Source organism: Suillus bovinus (genome assembly GCF_016758785.1).
Source record: "Suillus bovinus strain UH-Sbo-P2 chromosome Unknown EDB93scaffold_5, whole genome shotgun sequence".
NCBI lineage: Eukaryota > Fungi > Basidiomycota > Agaricomycetes > Boletales > Suillaceae > Suillus > Suillus bovinus.
Genome location: NW_024542061.1, coordinates 426888 through 446323, shown reverse-complemented (window position 1 = coordinate 446323; position 19436 = coordinate 426888). Strand labels below are relative to the sequence as shown.

General features: G+C 48.6%; 8 protein-coding genes across 8 annotated transcripts; 3 read left to right on the top strand and 5 right to left on the bottom strand.

The window, feature by feature from the left end:
* Positions 1-220: 220 nt before the first annotated feature.
* EDB93DRAFT_1121044 (uncharacterized protein) lies at positions 221-1297 on the bottom strand. The gene is given in 7 exon segments (XM_041448524.1): positions 221-292; positions 355-415; positions 472-488; positions 671-699; positions 761-821; positions 935-936; positions 949-1297. 6 exon segments carry the CDS (start codon positions 979-981, stop codon positions 390-392), a joined length of 168 nt encoding a protein of 55 aa, XP_041312092.1. The 5' UTR covers positions 982-1297; the 3' UTR covers positions 221-292; positions 355-389.
* EDB93DRAFT_1077056 (alpha/beta-hydrolase) lies at positions 1167-2046 on the top strand (the record flags this gene model as incomplete). Its single annotated transcript, XM_041445287.1, has 2 exons — positions 1167-1297; positions 1347-2046. 2 exons carry the CDS (start codon positions 1167-1169, stop codon positions 2044-2046), a joined length of 831 nt encoding a protein of 276 aa, XP_041312091.1.
* Positions 2047-2082: 36 nt separating this feature from the next.
* Positions 2083-3969, bottom strand: EDB93DRAFT_1076973 (pyridoxal phosphate-dependent transferase; the record flags this gene model as incomplete). Its single annotated transcript, XM_041445283.1, has 7 exons — positions 2083-2656; positions 2728-2900; positions 3056-3277; positions 3328-3461; positions 3528-3616; positions 3710-3809; positions 3870-3969. 7 exons carry the CDS (start codon positions 3967-3969, stop codon positions 2083-2085), a joined length of 1392 nt encoding a protein of 463 aa, XP_041312090.1.
* Positions 3970-4021: 52 nt separating this feature from the next.
* EDB93DRAFT_1121029 (FAD/NAD(P)-binding domain-containing protein) lies at positions 4022-6165 on the top strand. The gene is made up of 7 exons (XM_041448523.1): positions 4022-4296; positions 4358-4560; positions 4631-4866; positions 4921-5077; positions 5132-5311; positions 5377-5657; positions 5716-6165. Exons 1-7 carry the CDS (start codon positions 4161-4163, stop codon positions 6062-6064), a joined length of 1542 nt encoding a protein of 513 aa, XP_041312089.1. The 5' UTR covers positions 4022-4160; the 3' UTR covers positions 6065-6165.
* EDB93DRAFT_1121027 (uncharacterized protein) lies at positions 6166-7435 on the bottom strand. Its single transcript, XM_041448522.1, has 3 exons — positions 7006-7435; positions 6781-6926; positions 6166-6732 (listed from the first exon to the last, which is right to left on the bottom strand). The coding sequence occupies exons 1-3, from the start codon at positions 7088-7090 to the stop codon at positions 6562-6564; spliced, it is 402 nt and encodes a 133-aa protein (XP_041312088.1). The 5' UTR covers positions 7091-7435; the 3' UTR covers positions 6166-6561.
* A 207-nt stretch (positions 7436-7642) lies between these two features.
* EDB93DRAFT_1219648 (uncharacterized protein) lies at positions 7643-9771 on the top strand. The gene is made up of 7 exons (XM_041451125.1): positions 7643-8049; positions 8107-8297; positions 8351-8441; positions 8490-8518; positions 8565-8753; positions 8805-9483; positions 9541-9771. Exons 1-6 carry the CDS (start codon positions 7758-7760, stop codon positions 9480-9482), a joined length of 1470 nt encoding a protein of 489 aa, XP_041312087.1. The 5' UTR covers positions 7643-7757; the 3' UTR covers position 9483; positions 9541-9771.
* Positions 9772-12436: 2665 nt separating this feature from the next.
* On the bottom strand, positions 12437-15244 carry EDB93DRAFT_1100547 (Pkinase-domain-containing protein; the record flags this gene model as incomplete). The annotated part of the gene is made up of 4 exons (XM_041447021.1): positions 12437-13591; positions 13786-14253; positions 14300-15040; positions 15086-15244. The coding sequence occupies 4 exons, from the start codon at positions 15242-15244 to the stop codon at positions 12437-12439; spliced, it is 2523 nt and encodes an 840-aa protein (XP_041312086.1).
* A 564-nt stretch (positions 15245-15808) lies between these two features.
* On the bottom strand, positions 15809-19052 carry EDB93DRAFT_1077290 (P-loop containing nucleoside triphosphate hydrolase protein; the record flags this gene model as incomplete). Its single annotated transcript, XM_041445303.1, has 11 exons — positions 15809-15924; positions 16317-16333; positions 16477-16546; positions 16603-16795; positions 16847-16958; positions 17016-17446; positions 17504-17703; positions 17752-17916; positions 17970-18662; positions 18725-18917; positions 18975-19052. The coding sequence occupies 11 exons, from the start codon at positions 19050-19052 to the stop codon at positions 15809-15811; spliced, it is 2268 nt and encodes a 755-aa protein (XP_041312085.1).
* Positions 19053-19436: the final 384 nt, after the last annotated feature.

The following is a 19436-nucleotide window of genomic DNA, read 5'->3' as shown; positions in this document are numbered from 1 at the left end:
CTCACTTTTTCACCCCGCGTAATGAGACCGAGGGGGATTTGTTTTTGATTTCGTGAGGTGATTAATTGATTTACTAGGCATGTAGTCAGTGACATAAAGGTTGAACATTGCTACTGAATTATCTTTGGGTTCTGCGACGGAGATATCACTATACTAGTCGACACGTGTGTATAAAGTATGGTGTGCATTATGTGAGGAGAGTGTGTTTTACATATTTGGTCATGGATGCAATGTATCTGATCCCCTCCTGGATATCCCACCAATTCATCGGCGGATTATGGAAGGCTCGACTCTAAATTGAAGCAGGAAAAACGGATGTAAGACGGCGAAATGGGCAGTGCATATGTAACTTGCCTGAGGAAGAGTGGTAGTATGTGTCACATTACCACTCAATACTTTAAAATAATGTAGAGTGCTACAGACGCCATGAGGAGAAGGGTCGCAAGCAGTAAAGAGCATTGCGTGACATACCGTGGATAATTCCTGGACTGAGAACCGAAGAACAGTCAGTCCAAAACGGCGGACAAAGGAAACGAACGATGTCTTACATATCTAAAGTAAAAATTAGTTAGCAACAAGCGCAATCAATCATTTGAAGGGCACTCACATCCTGAGAAGGAGGTTCGGGCGGTTATAGCCAGATTATTTGCAGTATTATGCGATGGACTTACCAAGAAGAGTTAGTAGGCAATTAATGAGCTATCACAGTAGCTAGTCAGCCAGGCGAATTCCCATGCGAACTTGAATGGAACTAACTCACCAGGTCGGTTGTACACCCCCGTTCCAAGAATACGCCCAAAGGAGGAAGAAGGATAGCACAACTGTCAATGCATGAGCTTAGAAGTGACTTGATTGGACAAGCGGTTGGCGACTTTACATTATCTAAATGTCGGAGGCAGACCGCATCAGGTTATACTGGAGCGAACCAGCCAGAATAAGGAAAGTAAGTACCTTGCAAACATCGGAAGCTGTGAACGGCATGTTGGAGGGTCCTATACGTTTGAGATGAGTGGGGGGTGCTGCCGTTATATAGACTGCACTATGCTCAGTGACGTCAACCAAATTTGTGGCGCGCGTAGCAAAAGTGACGTCATTAGGGCCAGACCGGTGGCTGTGTTCAACTGCGGCGAACGACAAAGTCGATCACATGCTATTCCCAAGTCGTGATGGAGGAATACACTGACATATCTTATGTCCCACCCAACAACTTTCAGAGCTTTGACATCTACATCCCAAACCCATCTGGTGAAACCATACCCCCTCTAGTTTGTTTTATTCATGGAGGTGCATGGAGAAGGTGGGCTTCTCCTCCGCAGAGAATCTCATTCCTTACCATGCCTCTTTAGCGAAGATAAACTCGATCATGCTGGATTGGCTCGTAGACTCGCCAGTTTCACTGGATACGCAGTAGCAGTCCCCAATTATCGCCTGTCTCCTCGTGAAACGACGGAAGCCAATGCCGTCCACCACCCCGATCACGCGAAAGATATCCTACGCTTTCTCGAATTCGTTATCACCTGGGGAGGCCCGTGCGACACCAGTGTCTATGACTCAAACAGATTGTGTTTGATGGGACATAGCTGTGGTGCTCATATATTGTCGTCGATCTTCCTCGGGGCTACCCAAGGCGAGGACCCTTTGTGCCCCTCAGCCGAGCTTCTTAAGAGTACCAAAGCCATAATCATGTCAGAGGGAATATATGACATCGATATCCTTCTCTCGAGTTTTCCCACTTACAGGAATTGGTTCATCGAGGCCGCATTTAGCCCGCGGAGTACCTACGGGGAAGTTTCAGTCACGAAGATGACTCCGAGGATGGACTACCATCACTTGCGGTGGTTCATCGTGCATTCCAAAGGAGATACTTTAATAGATGAAGCTCAGAGCGAAGCAATGTATCAGCATTTACTTCGCAATGTCTCCCATGTCACGAGGAACTTTGAAGAACTTGTAGGAGAGCATAATGACATACTGAAAGGCGTCGAATTTGTTAAACTTGTTGGACAATACATTACAGACAATGTACCTCTATGTACTTCAGGTTAATGCTGCATCCGCAGAACAATGTCTAAACTACCGGCCTTACAAGCTTGCTTTCGTCAAACCCTCGAATGCTTCTTCAAGACACGAGGCAGCTCTCTCGCAATCACCCAGCGTGTTGTACAAGGCTGCAGGTGTTAAGCGAATCACGTCGGGTCTTCTCTCATCCCCGACAACACCCATTGCAGATAATGCATTAAAAACCCTGTCCATCACGTCTGAATTAGGTGGCAGGAACAGAAGTGACAACTGTGAACCCCGAGACTCGGGATCACGAGGTGTGATGATGGTGAATCCGGGTTGGCCCTGTTCGGCAGCGTCAGCTTTGCCGTCCATCACATCCTGTAATAGGAATTGTGCCGAAGCCTCATTGATGGGGACATAAAATCTTGACTTCATCAGTCTCATCTCCAGTTCGGAAGTCAACCGAAGCGATCGATTGCGTAAAGGGCCCATCATGCCGACTTCCTTGAAGATCTGCAAAGAACCTAGAAGCGATACGGTTGCAAGGACCGAGGGATTGGATTGCTGAAATCCTTGCGCGCCAGGGATAGCTGAAAACCGAGGAGGCATGGCAAATCTGGTGGCTGGATCGTGTCCCCACCACCCTGCATACCTGGAGTGCGGCCGATTAGAAACCCCAAAAGAAGTAGTGGATACAGTAAGTGAGCAAGGACAATTACGCACTGTGGTAGCAAGCTGTTCTCCCATTTGTTGTGCACGAAAAGCCCGCCAATTCCGCCAGGGCCTGAGTTGAGATATTTGTATGAGCACCATACAGCGAAATCAACATCCCAGTCGTGAAGTGCCATGGAAACATTTCCAATAGCATGAGCAAGGTCCCATCCGCAAACACATCCCTTTGAAGGACGAATCAAGAAGTCAACACATATTCAGCAGGGTGACGTGTGGGGTAATTGAATGTAGCGGATCTTCGCCTGTCTTTTCACGTCATGAGGGGGTGATGAAAGATGTACGTAATAATGGAAGAAGATGGTAGTTGGACGAAATTCACCTGTGCCTTGGCTGCAGTGGTGATAGCCTTCATGGGAAATAATTGACCAGTATAATACTGCACACCGCTGAAAATCACCAGAGAAATCGAGGACCCTTCCTTGGCGATCAAGTCTATGATGTCGGACTCCCGTAGTGTAAACTCTCCTTCGCGAGGCCACATTTCGATTATCGCTTCATTCGGGTCATACCCGTGCAGACGAGCCTGGGAAGCAAATGCGTACTATGCCGCATGTAAGCAACAGAGGAAAGAGTAAAATGGCAAGTACTAACCTGATCCGAGGGAAATGCCCTGCTTTCACACAGAATCTTAAAACGTTGAGCAGTAGGTTTGTAAAATTCGGCCATCATCAAATGCAGGTTCGCAGTCAGAGTGCCCATACACGCCACCTCCTTCTCTGAGGCACCTACATCAGGTTCAGCATCAGAATTTCTCGATTCTCTGCAAAGGGTGACAGTTAATAGTTACTTACCCACCAATTCAGCAAGTAAAGGGGTGACTGTATCGGCAATGTTCATCCATTCGCGGCCATAAGGGTGCGCAAAATGACCTTCGACGGCTCTAATAATTATTTTGTACGCAAGAGAATGTCGGAAAACAAACGGCCATCAAGATAAGGGATGGTTCGTGGCCTCGTGGATGTGCAGTACGTACCGTGTCCCCCAAACATCTAGCTCCTCCTGTAGGAGGGTCTTGGACCGTTTGGATAATGGACCAAGAGAGTTTCCACAAAGATAAGTGCATCTTTGATCAGCTAGATGATTTTGCCTTGAGTAATCTGGTTCAGCAGTTACTACGTAAAGAAGTTCTTTACCAAAATTTTCTGGTATTTTAGCTCCAATATCCCTATTTGATGGGATAATAAAGTCCCTAGAAAGTGTGACGGTGAGGTCAGTCCAATCCGGAGGGTCCATCGGAGCTGCCGATGCGTATTGTCAAGGTATCAGACCTTCAGGGTCGGGTAAAGATTCAGACTCAAGAGTTGATCTCAGATCTTACATAACTTTCATTATTTCCATTTTTGTATCACTGGCATTAATGTATTCTTCACCGTGCATCACAGTCCTTAGCCCTGGGTCACAAACTAACTTGTCCATAGTCACCCATGATGAACGACAACATCCCTCCTCTCGATAATACACGTAAAGTGGTCATTGTCGGTGCAGGTCCAGTAGGATGTCTTGCGGCAATTGCCTTTGCTAAGATGAATTGGCAGGTCGAGATCTATGAAGCGAGGCCAGGTAAAGCCACAATGTCAATGTTCTCGTCACGCAATGTTTTGATTCTTTTTTTTTTCTCAAGATTTACGGCTATCATCTTCGAAAGCAGCTGCTCAACAGCGATCTATCAACCTAGCTATTTCATCACGTGGCATCGCCGCTCTACAAGCTGTTGATGCCTCTGCAGCTGGAAGGTTCCTGCAGACGGTCATCCCCATGCGTGGGCGGATGATTCATGACATACATGGAAATCTACAAAGCCAACCGTATGACAGGGACGGTCAGGTATGTTTGGTTCCTGGTATTTTGCCACGGCTCTGTGCCAACATTGTTCCATGTTTGTTCATTTTCTTAGTGCATCAATTCCATAGATCGTGGACTTCTAAACATCGAGCTGCTGGAGGAGGCCTCTGCACTGCCCAACATTCGTTTGAACTTCAAGTATAAGGTTCTTTCAGCTGATTTCGACCAAGGAGTCCTGTTCCTTCAGGACGACAATTCGGGTACTGATGTCCGAGCCAATTTCGACCTGTGTATCGGTGCAGATGGTAGTTATTCCATCATAAGGAGACAGTTGATGAGGGTTGTGAGGTTGGTAGACGATTTTCCGCTCTCGAGTGTGCTGATTTTGGTGCTTCTGCATAGAATGAATTTTCAGCAAGAATATATTCCTCATGAGTATATTGAACTTAAAATGCCGGCAGGACACGACGAGCACGGCAATCCTGCCTTCCTCCTTGATCCGAATCATCTCCACATATGGCCTCGCCATTCCTTCATGCTCATTGCTCTACCAAACAAAGTAATCACGCATGCAGCTTCTATGTGCTTCCCACCTGACAAGATTCAATTTCAGGATAAGACATTCACTTGCACCCTCTTCGCGCCCACTGTCGAGTTTGATCGTTTGATCACTCGCGAAGACATCCTGTTGTGGTTCCAGAATCATTTTCCGGATGCACTGTCGCTACTTGGCGAAGACAAATTGTTGAAAGATTTTGAGAAAAACCCCCGTAGCCCCCTGATTACTACGAAGGTACCTCCCTTTCGTTTCACACGAGCACTAATTGAGAGCTAATTGCCGCCATTGGTGGGGAGTAGCTAACGCCTTATCATTACAAAGATCGGTGTGTAATTCTAGGTGACGCCGCCCACTCGATGGTGCCCTTTTACGGACAAGGGCTTAACTCTGGTCTCGAAGACGTGCGGGTGTTGCTTACGCTACTGCAAGAAGAATGTGTTGTCCCTCGCAGAACTATACCTAATTCGGGAGACCCTGGATCTGACTTCACAGACCAGAGACTGGCCAAAGCATTGTCTCGTTATTCTGCAAACAGGCACGAAGATGCCGTTGCCATATGCGAACTTGCAATGGACAATTAGTAAGTGAAAGTCACTTGTGATGCGTTGCTGGTTGTCATTGATTTCGCCGTGTATCAGTATTGAAATGCGCCACTCCGTGACAACGCCTGCCTACACGATGAAAAAAGCGCTCGACTACCTTTTGTTCTCATTAACCGCTCATCGCCCCACATTTCTTTCATCTCTGGGCGACTCATTGTCTCGCACTGCCTTTCCGACCACCAATCCTCGCGGCTGGCTGCCTCTCTACACCATGGTTACATTCCGTCCCGATATCAGTTATGCTACCGCCAGAAGGAAAGCAGCCCGACAGACCATCATCCTAACCACTATAGCGAGACTTGCAACCGTTGGCATGTGTGCGACGAGCTTCTACTTTACGTGGAGAGTCTTACGTTGGCTGCGAAGTCAAAGATTGCATCGATAATGTGCTCACTATTGTGAATTGTTGCTACCATGAGCAAAATATAAATATTGGATCGAAGCTCTTATTTAAAATCTAGAATTTTCTGTTGTCTCAAGCGCGCAGAGCATTTGAGCGGTGATTAATTTGGGCATTCCGACCATGGAATTAATTCGCAGAAAAGATCGTTGGGAGCGCGTGCTCGTCTGACCCGATTCGTCCAAAGGAGAATGCCAGCTTTCGAGTCAACCCGAAGTCCTCTGTGTTTCACATGCAGACAAAAATAAGTAGGGACGCGTGTACAGTGATCTGTAGCAGAGATTGCATGACCTCCGGTTAAAGTGACATTATATAGTCTATATGTTGTGGGCCCTAATGAAATCATAAAAGCAAGAAATTGGTACTAATCATGTCAAGTCGTAGGGAGCGCGGGAAAGCGATAGATCTGGCACGTGCAGATACAAACGAGAGCGGAGAAAATTACACAAAGCAGGGAGCCAGAAACTGAGAAAGTTGGTGTCTCAGGTCTTCTTCGGTGGCCGACCCCGCTTTTTCTTTGTACCTGATTCTCCAGCAGCATCAGGTGCAGGCTCTGAGACTGTGTCGGGTACTGCGTCTGATTTTGCCTTGGGCGGACGACCGCGCCTACGCTTGGTAGGCGGTTCACCATCAGCAGCTTCCTCCTTCTTCTCCTAGGACCATGTAAGCATATACAGAAAATGTAGGAACGATATATACACCTTCGGAGGTCTGCCGCGTTTCCTCTTAGCACCAGCCTCTGCTGTTGCTGCGGCGGCGGACGTTCCCCCCGACTTCTTATTCTTGCTTCCTTTAGGACGACCACGTCCCCTTTTGGGAGCAGGAGCATCGCTAGCGTCTGCCGCGCCTGTACATGGCGGAAATGAGAGGCATTTGACAAGGTAAGCTGCTTCGAAGTTGCAACGATAAAGAAACGGGTAACTCACCCTCAGTCTCTTCGACTTGCTGTTCCTCTTCGAAATCCTCCTGAGATTTATCGCGTACTTCCTCTTGCTGGGGTGAAGCAGACATATTTGAATGTCTTGCCACCGGGTGGACAGATCAGAGCAGGGAGCGACTTGAAAGAACGACCGCGTCGAGGTGAAAGAAGGAAAGACGGGGAAAGGGTGTGTGCCCTTGTTTTATCGAATATTCCCCCTACCGAATATAGTGAGCATGTATTGTTTCCCTCGCGTGGAATCTGGACCAAAAGTGGGTTATATTTATTATATCGATCAGCATCTTCTGTGCAATTGCCCCTGATATTCGGGTACGTAAATGGACGACTGAGGATTAGAGAAAATTCATTATTACAGAGAGGAATGAAGACACTCTCAGGGAGATTGCCGCCGCCTGACAGCGATGCGGTTGTCGCTCGGACATGCCGCTGTTGATCGTTGTTGACACAAATTTTAATATAATACCTGAATTTATTACAATAACTTTTGGACGGAATATATTCATTCAGGCCGCCGATCGGCGATTCGCGGTTTAAAACGCCACTCAGGGGTCAACGGAGAAAAAAAAAAGAAATAAATATGATCTGAGTGCATACATTTTTTATTCTGAAGCAGAGGTTCCCAGCATGAATGGACGGGCCGCGGAGTCAGTTCGGTCGCCGATATAATTAGACATTTCTCACGGGTACATGGTATGTTGACCCAGAGTCAATTTCGCTCTACGTACGTCACGATTTGGGATGTTACCTCCTCGAGTTGTAGCTTTCACTTTGTTTTGTACTCTCTCTTCTGCCAGGTTACTTTATTCTGGTCCAGAAGATCTTTATGCCTTCCCAAAGCATCGTGTATCATTTCTGAATAATCTCCCAGTTCAGAATGAAACAGCTCAACGCTGGCTTAACGAGGGACTACGGGGCGGTGAAAGCGAATTTTTAGATGACCGGCAGGATGAACCTTCCTGGTTTTCCAATACAGTTTACAAGGAGATAGGTAGCTCTGAGCTGGAAATGTCAAATGACGCTTCGCAAATCTGTATGTCCCCTCGTGTTCAATTATACTTGTTTTATTCACGGTCGGTTTCGGATCTAGCACAGTCTCCGATACCAGATAATTCGGGTTTTATATTAAATCATATGAAAATGGGACCAGATAACGACTTTATTTGCCTGATCCCTCCAGCCCGTGACACTCCCATCCAAGTACGGGAGAATATCGACAAAGATGCAGCTTTGCGCAATGGCTGGTCACTCCTGGAACCTTTATCCGGAAAATGTCTTTATGTGCGATATTTTCCTTCCTATGGTTATCAAATATCGCTCAAATGTTCCTTTAGCACCGGCAAACGTGGTTCACTTATTCATACTGCCACAATCAAGAAATTAGACAGTTCAAGGAACTTGCTCACACGCAACCTCGCCCACCAGGTATTATCTTCCCATTTGGCAGTGTATGATTCACTCACACGTGTACAGGAGCTTACGAACCCGCTGAAGACCCAGAAGTATGCGTTATATTATTTGATTAATGCTTTCTAAGTGATCGTCTAGTGGGAAGCGTTTACTTTGGGACGCGCCCCCTCTGCACAAGATTCAGGAGCTGACGTAGCCGTCACGGATCGGCACGCACTTAAACACATTGAAGTTGCTCATGGTCCGGGTTCTCGTTATCTGGTTCAACGATGGGGCGATGGCACATTCTGTGATAAGACCGGAAAACCTCGTGAAGTCGAAGTTCAGGTAATTTTTTTCAATTTTTTTTTCCGCAACGCACTCAAATTATTAGTACAGTTCCATTGCTCGATGACGATGGCGGATTCTATCCTTCTCGTACGAGAAGCAAAAACATGTTCTTACGTGCTGATCGTACAAACTCCACGTTTATGCGGAGAACCTGGGTTCAACTCGCGAATGGAATTGCCAGAACAGACCTTTATCCGCTGTCGGCAAATTATTCACCCTTCGCTGAACTCTGCTCCTCAAACTACCCAGCTCGAACAACGCAAACCTGACGGCAATCGAATACCACAAGATTCCGACCTACCTTCGTATCTGAACCGCGAAACCCGTTTTCCCATACCATCCCCCGCAACAAAGAGTTCTCTGGGTCCCAGCGCAGGTCAAAGCGAAGACCCGTTGGATGGGATATTGAAACGCACGCTAGAGGCGTTGATGAACAGTCCGGAGCTTCAATCCTTGTCGGGCGAAAACCCTCAGGTCGTGTTTGGGCGCGGCCAAAATGGCGAGATTGTGATCGAGATTTTGGAAGACATTCCGTTTGATGACCTCGGAGAGGCTGATTTACAGGAAAGGAATATGAACAACTACGCTCATATAGCAGAAATCCTTCGAAAGGCCGGTCACCAGTTGGTGGACCCGAAGGACGAGAATGAACAAGAGGACGACGAGGTCAGGGACGGTCAAGGGGAAGATTTAGAAAATTCTCGTGAAAGGAAAGACGAGCTCTGAGGTAGGCAGGCATCTTACTGTTGGTTTAAGCAGCTTGTTAATTTCGTTTCTGCACTAGGCTCAAGATCTGATCGTCTTGACACTGTCTCTACTTAGAGTGTTCGTTGACTATAGCAGAGTGCTTACATTGGTTGACATCCAAATTATCATTACTCTCCTTGCGTCTTGCCTAGCTCTAATCTGCATTTCATGACTAGCTGGCAAAACATTCCCTGAGCCTCATGTCTTGATGCAACATGCCAGAGACTCATTAGTGATCCACAGTAAGTAATGGCATTTCCAACACTGCTAGGTATGTTTTATTTGAAGTCGCCTCGGACCTTATGTGCAGTTTAATGTATGTGAAGCCGATCCAATCTTCCAATCTCTGAACTCTATCTTCCCGGTCACAAGTTTTGTTCTGCTGACTACACAACGTCATCAGGGACAGCTGAGCGTTTGTCGATAGTCTCATCCGGACAGATCTACTAGGACCATCGCCGGACTTCCCAGGGTCAGTTGCAAGATGCTGCCCTGGCATCTTAGGGATATTTCGGAATATAGAGAGTGCTAAATGATACAGCGAATAAGAATTTCAACGTAGCTTCCACGGATCTCTGGCATACCATCGCATTATTTCCCAACCCCAAAATTTTGGCGAAAACTCACGTCGAATCGCACCAATCAAATCGCTTGGGTCGTCTACACCAGCTTCGTCGTCCTCTGCTTTTCTGCTGTTACCGACCTGAATCTTCGCGGCAAACAGGCGTGGTATCGAAGCTTCCTTCTATTTGATCGATAATCGAGGCGCTTATCGCCGCTGTTTCCAAAAGTCGGATCGCGCGTTCTCTGTAAAACCTTGAATAACTCCTCCAAGTTGAGTTTGCGCCCTCTGTAGAGACTCAGAAATTGAGATTTAATTCTAGTTTCACCAGGTGCATTCTTGTGCAATTTCCCGTCGATTATCTGCTACTCATGCTCTTAGATCCTTCGAAATCCAGCCGCTTTTATTTATTGGGTCTAATTATTGGCAGGTGGCGGCCACTTTTGAGTTCATTCAATCCATCAACGTTCAAGAGCATGTGCTTTTTTGACGGTTGGTGCGCACAATTTCCAATATCTCCCCCGTCGTGACCTCTTCATCATTATTTTCCGCTGAAACGTTGGTGATTATTTGATGGTTGTGCCATATGCATCGCGAGCATCAGCATGTGTTTTTCGTGATGCTTTCCATTTCCGCCTGGATAATGTTTATCGTTATTGTTCAACCCTTCAAGCACGAGTCCCCATCGCCCAACTGAGGGAACTTAAAGGTAACTGTCGAAATCTGATGAATCTTCGTAACCACCTGATCATCCCTCCATTTTTCATGCTGGAGGCGCCCACATACATAGATCAGGCTGCATTCCTCCAGAACACGGTCTTGGTTCGCGTGATCCTCCACTTCTCACCTCTAGGTCAGCAGTGACAAACCTTTCATACGTCTACTGATCAAACCGAAAGGGCAGGAACACCGAGGATAGCTTATCGCAAAACTCTTGCCGCAACTCTCGCCGCCGGCAGAGCCTTGTCGTGAGCCACAGGGGAAAATAAATAAATACTCCCGAACGTTGCAGATGGGTGCAACGAGTGCTCAAAATAGTCTTCCTGTCGACGGCAAAACCACGTTCTGCACCCGTCGGTGCTCATACTCGGGGAAATATATTTGCGTATTATTTCTTGATTATATTTAATCGTCACAAGGGCCCTGGAAGGTCGGATTCCGACCGTGCCATGGCATGGCACTCGTGAATATCATTGTATTTTTTCCTCAATCTCAGGACCTCGTGGATGCGCAGTACGAATGACGGTCACCCGATCGTTGACTAGAACAAATATTACCCAGCACCAGGATAGATAACGAGGGCGCCCACTCACCCAACCCTCCCTGTCGTAGACCCTTAGACGGGCCAACCCCGAGTTTCTATACACGGTGACATTACCACACCCTCGGCGTCCCCGTCCCGGTTCACCTTCTCGACCTCGTCCCGTAAAGTTCAAGGGTACTCTCCCGACAACAGATTCAGAACAAATTTATTATAATTCAGGGGGGATTTTGAAGCGTCTGCAACGCACACCCCGCTCTTCGAATCCATATCTTCCCACACAATGTAATCCATAATCGTCGTATTATTGCCCTTGCGTTCTATCAAGCAAAAGGTACGGCATGCTTTTGTGGGCGTAAAGCAACGAAGTAGAGAAATGAAATGAAATGACATTTAATCAAGAGACGAGAATGCATCAGAATGAAAACAACGAACAGATAAAAAAGATAGCGAATGGACTAGGCTAGGTTGACGAGAATAAGATAAGTGATAGGTGTAGTGTCGTATCATGTCGCCGCGGGGGACACCATAAAAAGGAGCGAGAGGATGAAATAAATGGGAATGAACGTTGTGATTGATGTTTTTAGTGTCCGCCGTATGTATCGAACCGTGCGTATGCGTGCTAGGTGTTGTGTTGTATATACATGCGAGGGAAGATGAAGTGCATATGAATCGAGATGGATGGGAAGATCTTTGAAGGTGGTTTGGTGGGCCATGATTGGGGGTGGTCGAAGTGAATGAGTGATCGAGGCTAATCAGATGGAATATTACACGGTAAGCGAATCAGAATAAAATGGAATGATAGTGGCTCACGCCACGGTTCTGGAGCGTGAAATCGATGCAAGAGTGCCGCTAGAACCATAACATGAGGATTGTGAGGCTGCGGATATGGTACATAACAAGCGAAGCGAAGGTGGATGATGATCAATGTGAAGGCAGAGGATGATCAGGGTGATGGCGCACGATGATTGTGAGAAAGGGTAATAACACATGCATGGCATCAGGACGGCATGGATCCAAGGTAAACACAGCTGCTGCACAACAGCTCCATGCGTACGCACAGCCAGACCAGCATGACACACTCGAAGGTAATGCCAGCCGCCTCCCAACTCAGAAAAACCTATTCTTGAAACTCTTCTCCTCGTTCTGGATCTTCACATGGACATGCTTGGGCGCACCGGTCTCTGTGCACGTCTCAATGCTCCGCACCCACTCGTCCCCATCCGCATCATCCTCCGCAGCATCCTCATCCTCATTACCGTCCTGCTCTTCCGTGTCAGATTCGCACTCCCCATCTTCGCAACCACATTGTTCCCCTTCTGCTAGCGCAATGATCCCACCTGTGTCCCGTCGACCCCACAGTAGCTCACCCATGGTCGTACGCAGCTTAGGGTCGACACACAGCATCCGCCGTAGCGCAGGCCGCGTTTCGCGCGGTAGCAGGCGGAATATCGAGTTTGGCGACGTTGTTGATGATGCACGAGGTCGTTTTCCAGGCGAAGTTAGCGTGCGCTCTGGTAATGATGGTTGAGCAGTAGGTGCAGGTGAAGAAGCAGCAGTAGCTTCCTCTGGTATTGACGGCGTTGGTATACCGTTGGCTTGGACACCATTGACCTTCGTCCCCAGGGCCTTGTGCGTCAGAGACTCCCGCGCGAAATCCCGCTCCTTAGGGGCTTTGCCCTGCCCATTGATGGTGCCCCTGACCTCATCTCGGTTGTTAGCCCTCAGCGCAGGCAAACTCTCCGTCGAAACTCCAGGGCGCGCAAACACCAACACGCTCTGATCCGTTTCCCCGCCCTCAGTCAGGTGTGCACCCTGCGAGCTCGACATTGCAGGCAGCGTGGCCGTCCTTGCACCAGGACTAGGTAATCCCAGCTCAATCGCACGCCGGCGCGGCGAGCTTTCGCTCCCTGTATCGCTGCCAGTCGGTGACGATAACGTGAGGGTGCTCGCTGTAGCGGTACACACCGACGTATTCGACAACACCGACTTGTTGTCGTCGAGAGGCTTGGTCCCGTCGGCATGGATACTTGGAACATCCAGGGACGTGCTCCGCGGGTCAGGACTCGGTGGGGCACTTATGGTGGGGCTTGGCGGGCGAGGATTTGAGGACACGGGTTTTGCGCTATTTGGACGCCTGTGTTTACGTTTGGATTTAGGGCGCGGCAGCGGGCAAGAAGCTTCAGCCTCGATAAATGCTTTAAATGAGTTGTCGCGCTCGCGGTCAGGGACTGCCCATGGGAAGCGGCGGAGGACCATGCAGACCTGTCGAAACTTTGTTAGCTTCTGCGATAGATGTGGCGCAGATGGATAAAGCGGCCTAGATAGGGCTTATGGCAATGCCCGGACAACTGTCTTCAGGATTGGTCCGGAACATCACGAAAAGACCGTGGGTCACCCATCCACCAAAGGCATTTCGCCCTCAACCATAAAAGTAAACAAGAGGAACAGTTACTCACAAAAATGACGCCGACGCCCCATACATCGGTTTTTCGAGGATCATAGGAGCCACCTTCCAGGACTTCTGGCGCAAGGTACGGATCGCTACCAACTATACCCGTGGCAGGTATCAATCTTGCATGGGAGTGCGGACCGGATGGTGGATCATTGGGATGTGGGGGTTGTAAAGGGCAAGGGGCATCAAGGGCGCCACCGACATATCCTGTGACTACAGCCGGTAGTGAGGTGTTGGATGTGCCGGTTCCGGGATAGGCAAAGACGACGGCGGTTCCGAAATCGATGAGTTTAACGACATCGCCCTGTGTCATGACGCAGTTATCGAGCTTTAGATCTCTATGTGCTAGGCCTAGAGAGTGAAGGTATGCGACGCCGTTGCAGATCTGACGGAAGACGCAGAAAATTTCTGGACGTAACATGCGGCCAGACATGACGACGCTGAATAGGTCGTAGGGAGCGTACTCCATGACCTGTTGGGGATGAGGGGAGGAAGGTGTCAATGAGTGATGATCTAACCTCATAGTAATGGCCATGATCGCAGACGATATCGACTGTTTCGATGACATTGACGTGCTTCAAACAGGCGCCGACGCAGAATTCAGCTCTAACTTTGTTCTCGTACTCACGCTCTGATTCGCCGGAACGTCTTGGGCGGAATTGCTTGACGGCATAAACGGCACCTCCTGCTTTGGTTCGTGCACGAATGAGGCGGACTGTGCCACCTGCGCCAGTACCGAGAACACGACCCCACTTGCCATATTTTTTGGATAGATGAGCGTGAGTGGCTTCTGAAAGAGAGAGAATTGGAACGGCAGCATGAGTTCCTGGAGGACTTCGTGATGAACGTTTAGACGATAGAGACGTGGATGGAGGGGATGATTTTTGAGGGGAAGATTTGTCCTTGTCGCGATTGCGTGCTTTTTGTATGAAGCTGAAGGGCGAGGACTTGTGAGTGGATATTATAGGAACTGCGTGTATTACGGCATTGGTGTCGAAATCATTACCCCTTCGCTGATCTGCGGGTTGAATTTGTAGTTCTGGAGGTGTATGGGACGATGAAGCATTCGAAGATGGTGCAGCGCTAGAAGATGCAGAAGGAGAATGAGAATGAGGTATATGATGGTTGAGAAAGCGTTTGAGATCATGGAGAGGGCCATGTTTGGCGAGTGGGGGGGTGCCTGGAGGCTGCTGCTTGAGAGCGGATGAAGATGACTTTCGGGGAAAGCGGAAACGAGATTGTGGTGCGATGTCGGGAGACTGGAAAAGATGTTAGTGGAGTTAGATAGTGGGAATTGAACTGACATTGATAGGGATTTGAGTGGCAAGACGACCATTGTGGTCGATGTCTGGGACAGTGAGGAGGGAATTAGGTTGAGGGTCGCTGTCAGAATCTGGACTACTAGGTGGAGAAGGGTCATTACTAGAAATAGAGAGTTGCTGCATTGGAATAGCAGAGAGCATCGTGGACGGCGACGACGAGGACGACGACGGGGACGATTGTGATGATGATGGTTGAAGCTGAGTGTGATTGAAAGGTTGGAAGACTAAAACTATATCGCGTCAGAAAACCCACACATCTGTTCGGTCCGATCGGCATCCAATCGGCAAGTGATTACAAATCCAAGGGATTACCCTGTTCGCCAAGGTTTGAAGTTCCAATGGCATCGCTTGTCGTTCTACGTAACAGTCTTGGCTGTGCTTCTAGAGGGTTGCCTTGACCCCCGAAGGGTGTCTCATGATCCGGTTCGAGGTAGCAGGCTCGGCGTACTCCATCTCATGCCCGAACTTGTCGCTTGCTTACTCTATCCTCTTCGTGTCAATCCAATGCCAAAATAAGTGTGACAAACCACAAAGCTGCGCTCCATAGCCAGGGCCTCCATCGTCGGAGCGGACCACCATTTCCCCGTTGGCCCGTAGCTCTCACGTTAAAGTATCCTTATAGTTAGACCAACACTGGCTTCGCCTCATCGTTTGATTCGTCAATATACACTTGACTTTTTAAAGCCTGGCGTCCGAGTCCTAGCCTCAACCAATATCATCAGCATCACGCTTCCTTTTCATCTCTCTTGAAACCTTGTGCTGCGCAGATTCGTGCTTGGCAAGCTCTGGCGCAACTTTGGACACCGGACTTTTGGATATTTCTGTGTGAGAGGGCAGTTAGTAAATGCAAACGTTTGACATTCAAACAGGAATCCGAATATAAACGAAACTAGCGTAGACAGCAGAAAAACCACCGATAAACAAGGTACACACGTATGACGCCACCTGCAAGATAAATCGGTCCTCTTTGACAGAAAAGCCAGAGATAAGTAAAGATACAGAAACCAGGGAAACCAGCGTCTAAGAGTGTACCAATCCAACCGGGATGGAACGGGACGGGATCCCGGGTGCCCACCGGTGCGGAATACAACCAGAATGAAAAGAGAAATTTTGCGAAGACAGCCAAGACAGCCAGCCACACGATTGATAACGATAGAACCATAATAAAAAGCGGCGTCGTGGCAAAGTGCATGAGAATGGGGAAAAATCGCACCTTGTTTGAGATCGTACCTACACAAGCAAATAATTAGCCGTGTTCCAAGCTCAGTCAAGTAAAAAAAAAACTCTGGGCAAGCGGTCATCGGTGGACTCCCCGAAGGAAGATCCAACAAATGCAGCAAGAATGCCACCAAAAAATTGGGATAGATACGTACATGACTTCATCGTCATCATTTGTCAAGAAGGTGATCGCCGTACCCTGTTTGCCCGCACGACCCGTACGACCTACACAATTAATATCGTTAAATCGCTTAAAAACCTAGATAAGGGAGATGCCCTACCAATACGATGCACATATGCCTCAATGGTACCTGCCATCTGGTAGTTGATGACAAGACTGACATCCTGCACATCAATACCACGTCCAGCAAGGTCCGTGGCAACGAGGATGTCGGAGTCACCGGAACGTAATGACTGTAGGGAAGCCTCGCGCTGCTCTTGTGTTTTTCCAGAGTGTAGCGTTGCCGCGGACCACTAAAATCAAACTAACCTCAGCGACCGACTTTCAAAATGACAGCAACATACCCCAGCACGTGAGAGATCCTTTGCAACCATGTCTGCAGTCTTCTTCTGGTTGACGAAAACAATAATCGGTGATGGATATTGGCCACTGTTCAGAATCTCCAGCATCAGTTGCCTGTAAATGCGCGTAATTAGTTTCGTGCCGCCAAGACGTGCACAAAAATAGACAAACTTCTTCTTCTCGTCTCCATTAACAAATTCGACTTTCTGCTCGACGGTATCGACCGCACGACCAGCTTCACCAATAGTGATCGTAGCAGGTCTCTTGAGATATTTCCTCGCAAGCCGTTCGACAGCAGGCGGCATCGTCGCACTAAATAGGGTCGTTACCCGAGTACGACCCTTCCTTACTTCCTCACCGTCGACGTCCATTGCTCCAGTATCCTCGCCTGCCATCGTCTCGCTCGGAAGCTTGTCAAGGATGAACAACAAGTCGGTTTCAAAACCGAGGTGCACCATGCGATCTGCTTCGTCCATGACGATGTAACGACATTGAGAGAGTACGAGCACGTGCCGCTCTAGAACGTCTTTCAGACGTCCAGGCGTAGCAATGATGATTTCAGCTCCTTCACGGAGGTTGAATTGTTGTTCCTCAACTGCACGCTAAACACATCATAATGAGTACAAATCCCGAGACCTGAGAGGAGTGGGATAACGTACACCACCGACTATAGATACACAAGTGAAGCCCAGCGGCGATGCAAACTTGCGTGCCTCAGCCTCAATCTGCTGGGCAAGCTCACGCGTAGGGGCGAGAATGAGTGCATAGGGACCAAGATGACGGTTTTCATCTGTGAAAAGTGGCATGTTGGAGATGAAGGTAAGCATAGGGATGACGAAGGCTGCCGTTTTTCCGGAACCTGTTGCGATGTTAGTGTATGAAGAAAGTAGACGGAGAATTGATGTACCTGTCTCTGCAATACCTATGATGTCGCGGTTTTGCAGTCCAATGGGAATCGCTTGTCGTTGAATGGCAGAGGGTTCTTTGTAACCAATCTTGTCGATGACACTCAATATCTTCTGTGGGATCTCCGACTCTGTCCATGAACGCAAGGGGTGAGGTATCGAACCACCTTAATATTATCGTTAGAGCCTGCGACCAACACACATGAATAAGCAGACATACCTCGAGCAGCAATGCTGAAGTCCTCCCTAAATATCCGCCAGTCACGCTCCCTCATCTCATCCAACGGCTTCTCCGACCAATGCCTCTCATCAAGACCGCTCTTCGCTGCCATCCTTCTTTCTATTGGGTCAGCTAAATTGGCAGTTGCAGCCCCTCGACCAATCCTCTCGCCACCACCGTCATCAAATCCACCAACATGGCCACGACCAAACATCACCTGCGCACCCTGACGGTTCACACCAACAGCGACAGGAGAATCGCTCGAGAATGTATCTTCCTCCACATTCCAGTCAAAGACAAATTTCCGGTCATTCATTTTGCGGACCTTGCGCTTCTTCGTGTTCACACCAAGGTAGCGATCACGTACAGCACTGAGATCGCTCTCGGTCATGGGAGGTACATATGATGTACTGGGCTCCGAAAGAGGATCGTTCACATTCACATTACTGGTGCTATTAGCATTGCTGATGGGTGCAGGGGATGCGTTGGAGGAGACAGGACCAGAAGGCGTGTTTGAGTTTTTGAGACGGTCGGCCCTTGGGCCTGTTGGGGCATTTGGTATGTGTTTTGGTGGTGGTGGCTGCGCACGACGGTCGTCCGGAGGGGGTCCACCTCCTCGACCTCTCCGCCCGTGTCCATGCCCATGCCCGTGCCCATGTCTGGTATCCTTTTCGGGATGTCCGTATCTTAACTCTCTATCGTCATCTATTAGCACAAAATCAATACGAGTTGCTCGAAACGAGAGGAAACCATACGTCGAGCAGAAGCACTGCTGTACCTAGCAGTACGCTCCCTTTCCTGCTCTCGCTGCCTCAATTCCTCAGCCTCACGTTCTAGAGTTTCACGGTCCGTTCGTGCTTTCTCATCGCGTTCCCGTTGCTCTCTGAGCTCTGCAGCACGCTTCGCGATAGCTATCTTTGCACGCTCTTCTTTCGAGAGGAATTTAGGCTGGGCAAGAATTGAATCAGAATCAGCATTTCATGTTCGCAGCATGACAGGAGTCACCTTTGCAGCAGCCTCGCGCTCCTGTTTTTGTTTCTGCAGCAAGGACTCTATCGAAAGTGGTTCTGCTCGTGCTGCCATGCCAAAGTGCTCTCAACGACCGCGGGGTGCGTTCGTCGATGTATTTGACAAGAAGCGTTAGGGTTCCGAATTGGGCGAGCTCTGGCAGTAACTTTTTTGAGAATCAATCATAGACTTCTACATTTCTGAATCCCTCCCCTTGAAGATGTACATAGTATGAGGGCCATCCCATCATGGGAGCAATTCTAACACGCTTCTTGCAGTCATATTGGTATGCAGTACTGCAGTGCAACTCCCAAATTTCTCCTTTCTGCAGAAGTATTGTATTTCCCTATAACGGACCGCTGTTTGGTATGTACACGTTCCTGGAAGACAATCGAAGTCGTGCTAGTTCCTGCATCGGAGTCGGCCATGAGTTTAGCGTGAGATTCTTGAACGCTAAGC

Coding starts and splice junctions, on each gene's coding strand:
- EDB93DRAFT_1121044 (XM_041448524.1), bottom strand. CDS start 981: ATGCCGTTCACAGCTTCCGATGTTTGCAAGGTA. Junction 700..760: donor GGGGGTGTACAACCGACCTG/GTGAGTTAGTTC, acceptor CTACTGTGATAG/CTCATTAATTGCCTACTAAC.
- EDB93DRAFT_1121029 (XM_041448523.1), top strand. CDS start 4,161: ATGATGAACGACAACATCCCTCCTCTCGATAATACACGTAAAGTGGTC. Junction 4,297..4,357: donor GATCTATGAAGCGAGGCCAG/GTAAAGCCACAA, acceptor TTTTTTCTCAAG/ATTTACGGCTATCATCTTCG. Junction 5,078..5,131: donor TCATTGCTCTACCAAACAAA/GTAATCACGCAT, acceptor ATTCAATTTCAG/GATAAGACATTCACTTGCAC.
- EDB93DRAFT_1219648 (XM_041451125.1), top strand. CDS start 7,758: ATGTTACCTCCTCGAGTTGTAGCTTTCACTTTGTTTTGTACTCTCTCT. Junction 8,050..8,106: donor AAATGACGCTTCGCAAATCT/GTATGTCCCCTC, acceptor TTTCGGATCTAG/CACAGTCTCCGATACCAGAT. Junction 8,754..8,804: donor CTCGTGAAGTCGAAGTTCAG/GTAATTTTTTTC, acceptor TTATTAGTACAG/TTCCATTGCTCGATGACGAT.
- EDB93DRAFT_1121027 (XM_041448522.1), bottom strand. CDS start 7,090: ATGTCTGCTTCACCCCAGCAAGAGGAAGTACGCGATAAATCTCAGGAG. Junction 6,927..7,005: donor GCAAGTCGAAGAGACTGAGG/GTGAGTTACCCG, acceptor CGCCATGTACAG/GCGCGGCAGACGCTAGCGAT. Junction 6,733..6,780: donor AACGCGGCAGACCTCCGAAG/GTGTATATATCG, acceptor ACATGGTCCTAG/GAGAAGAAGGAGGAAGCTGC.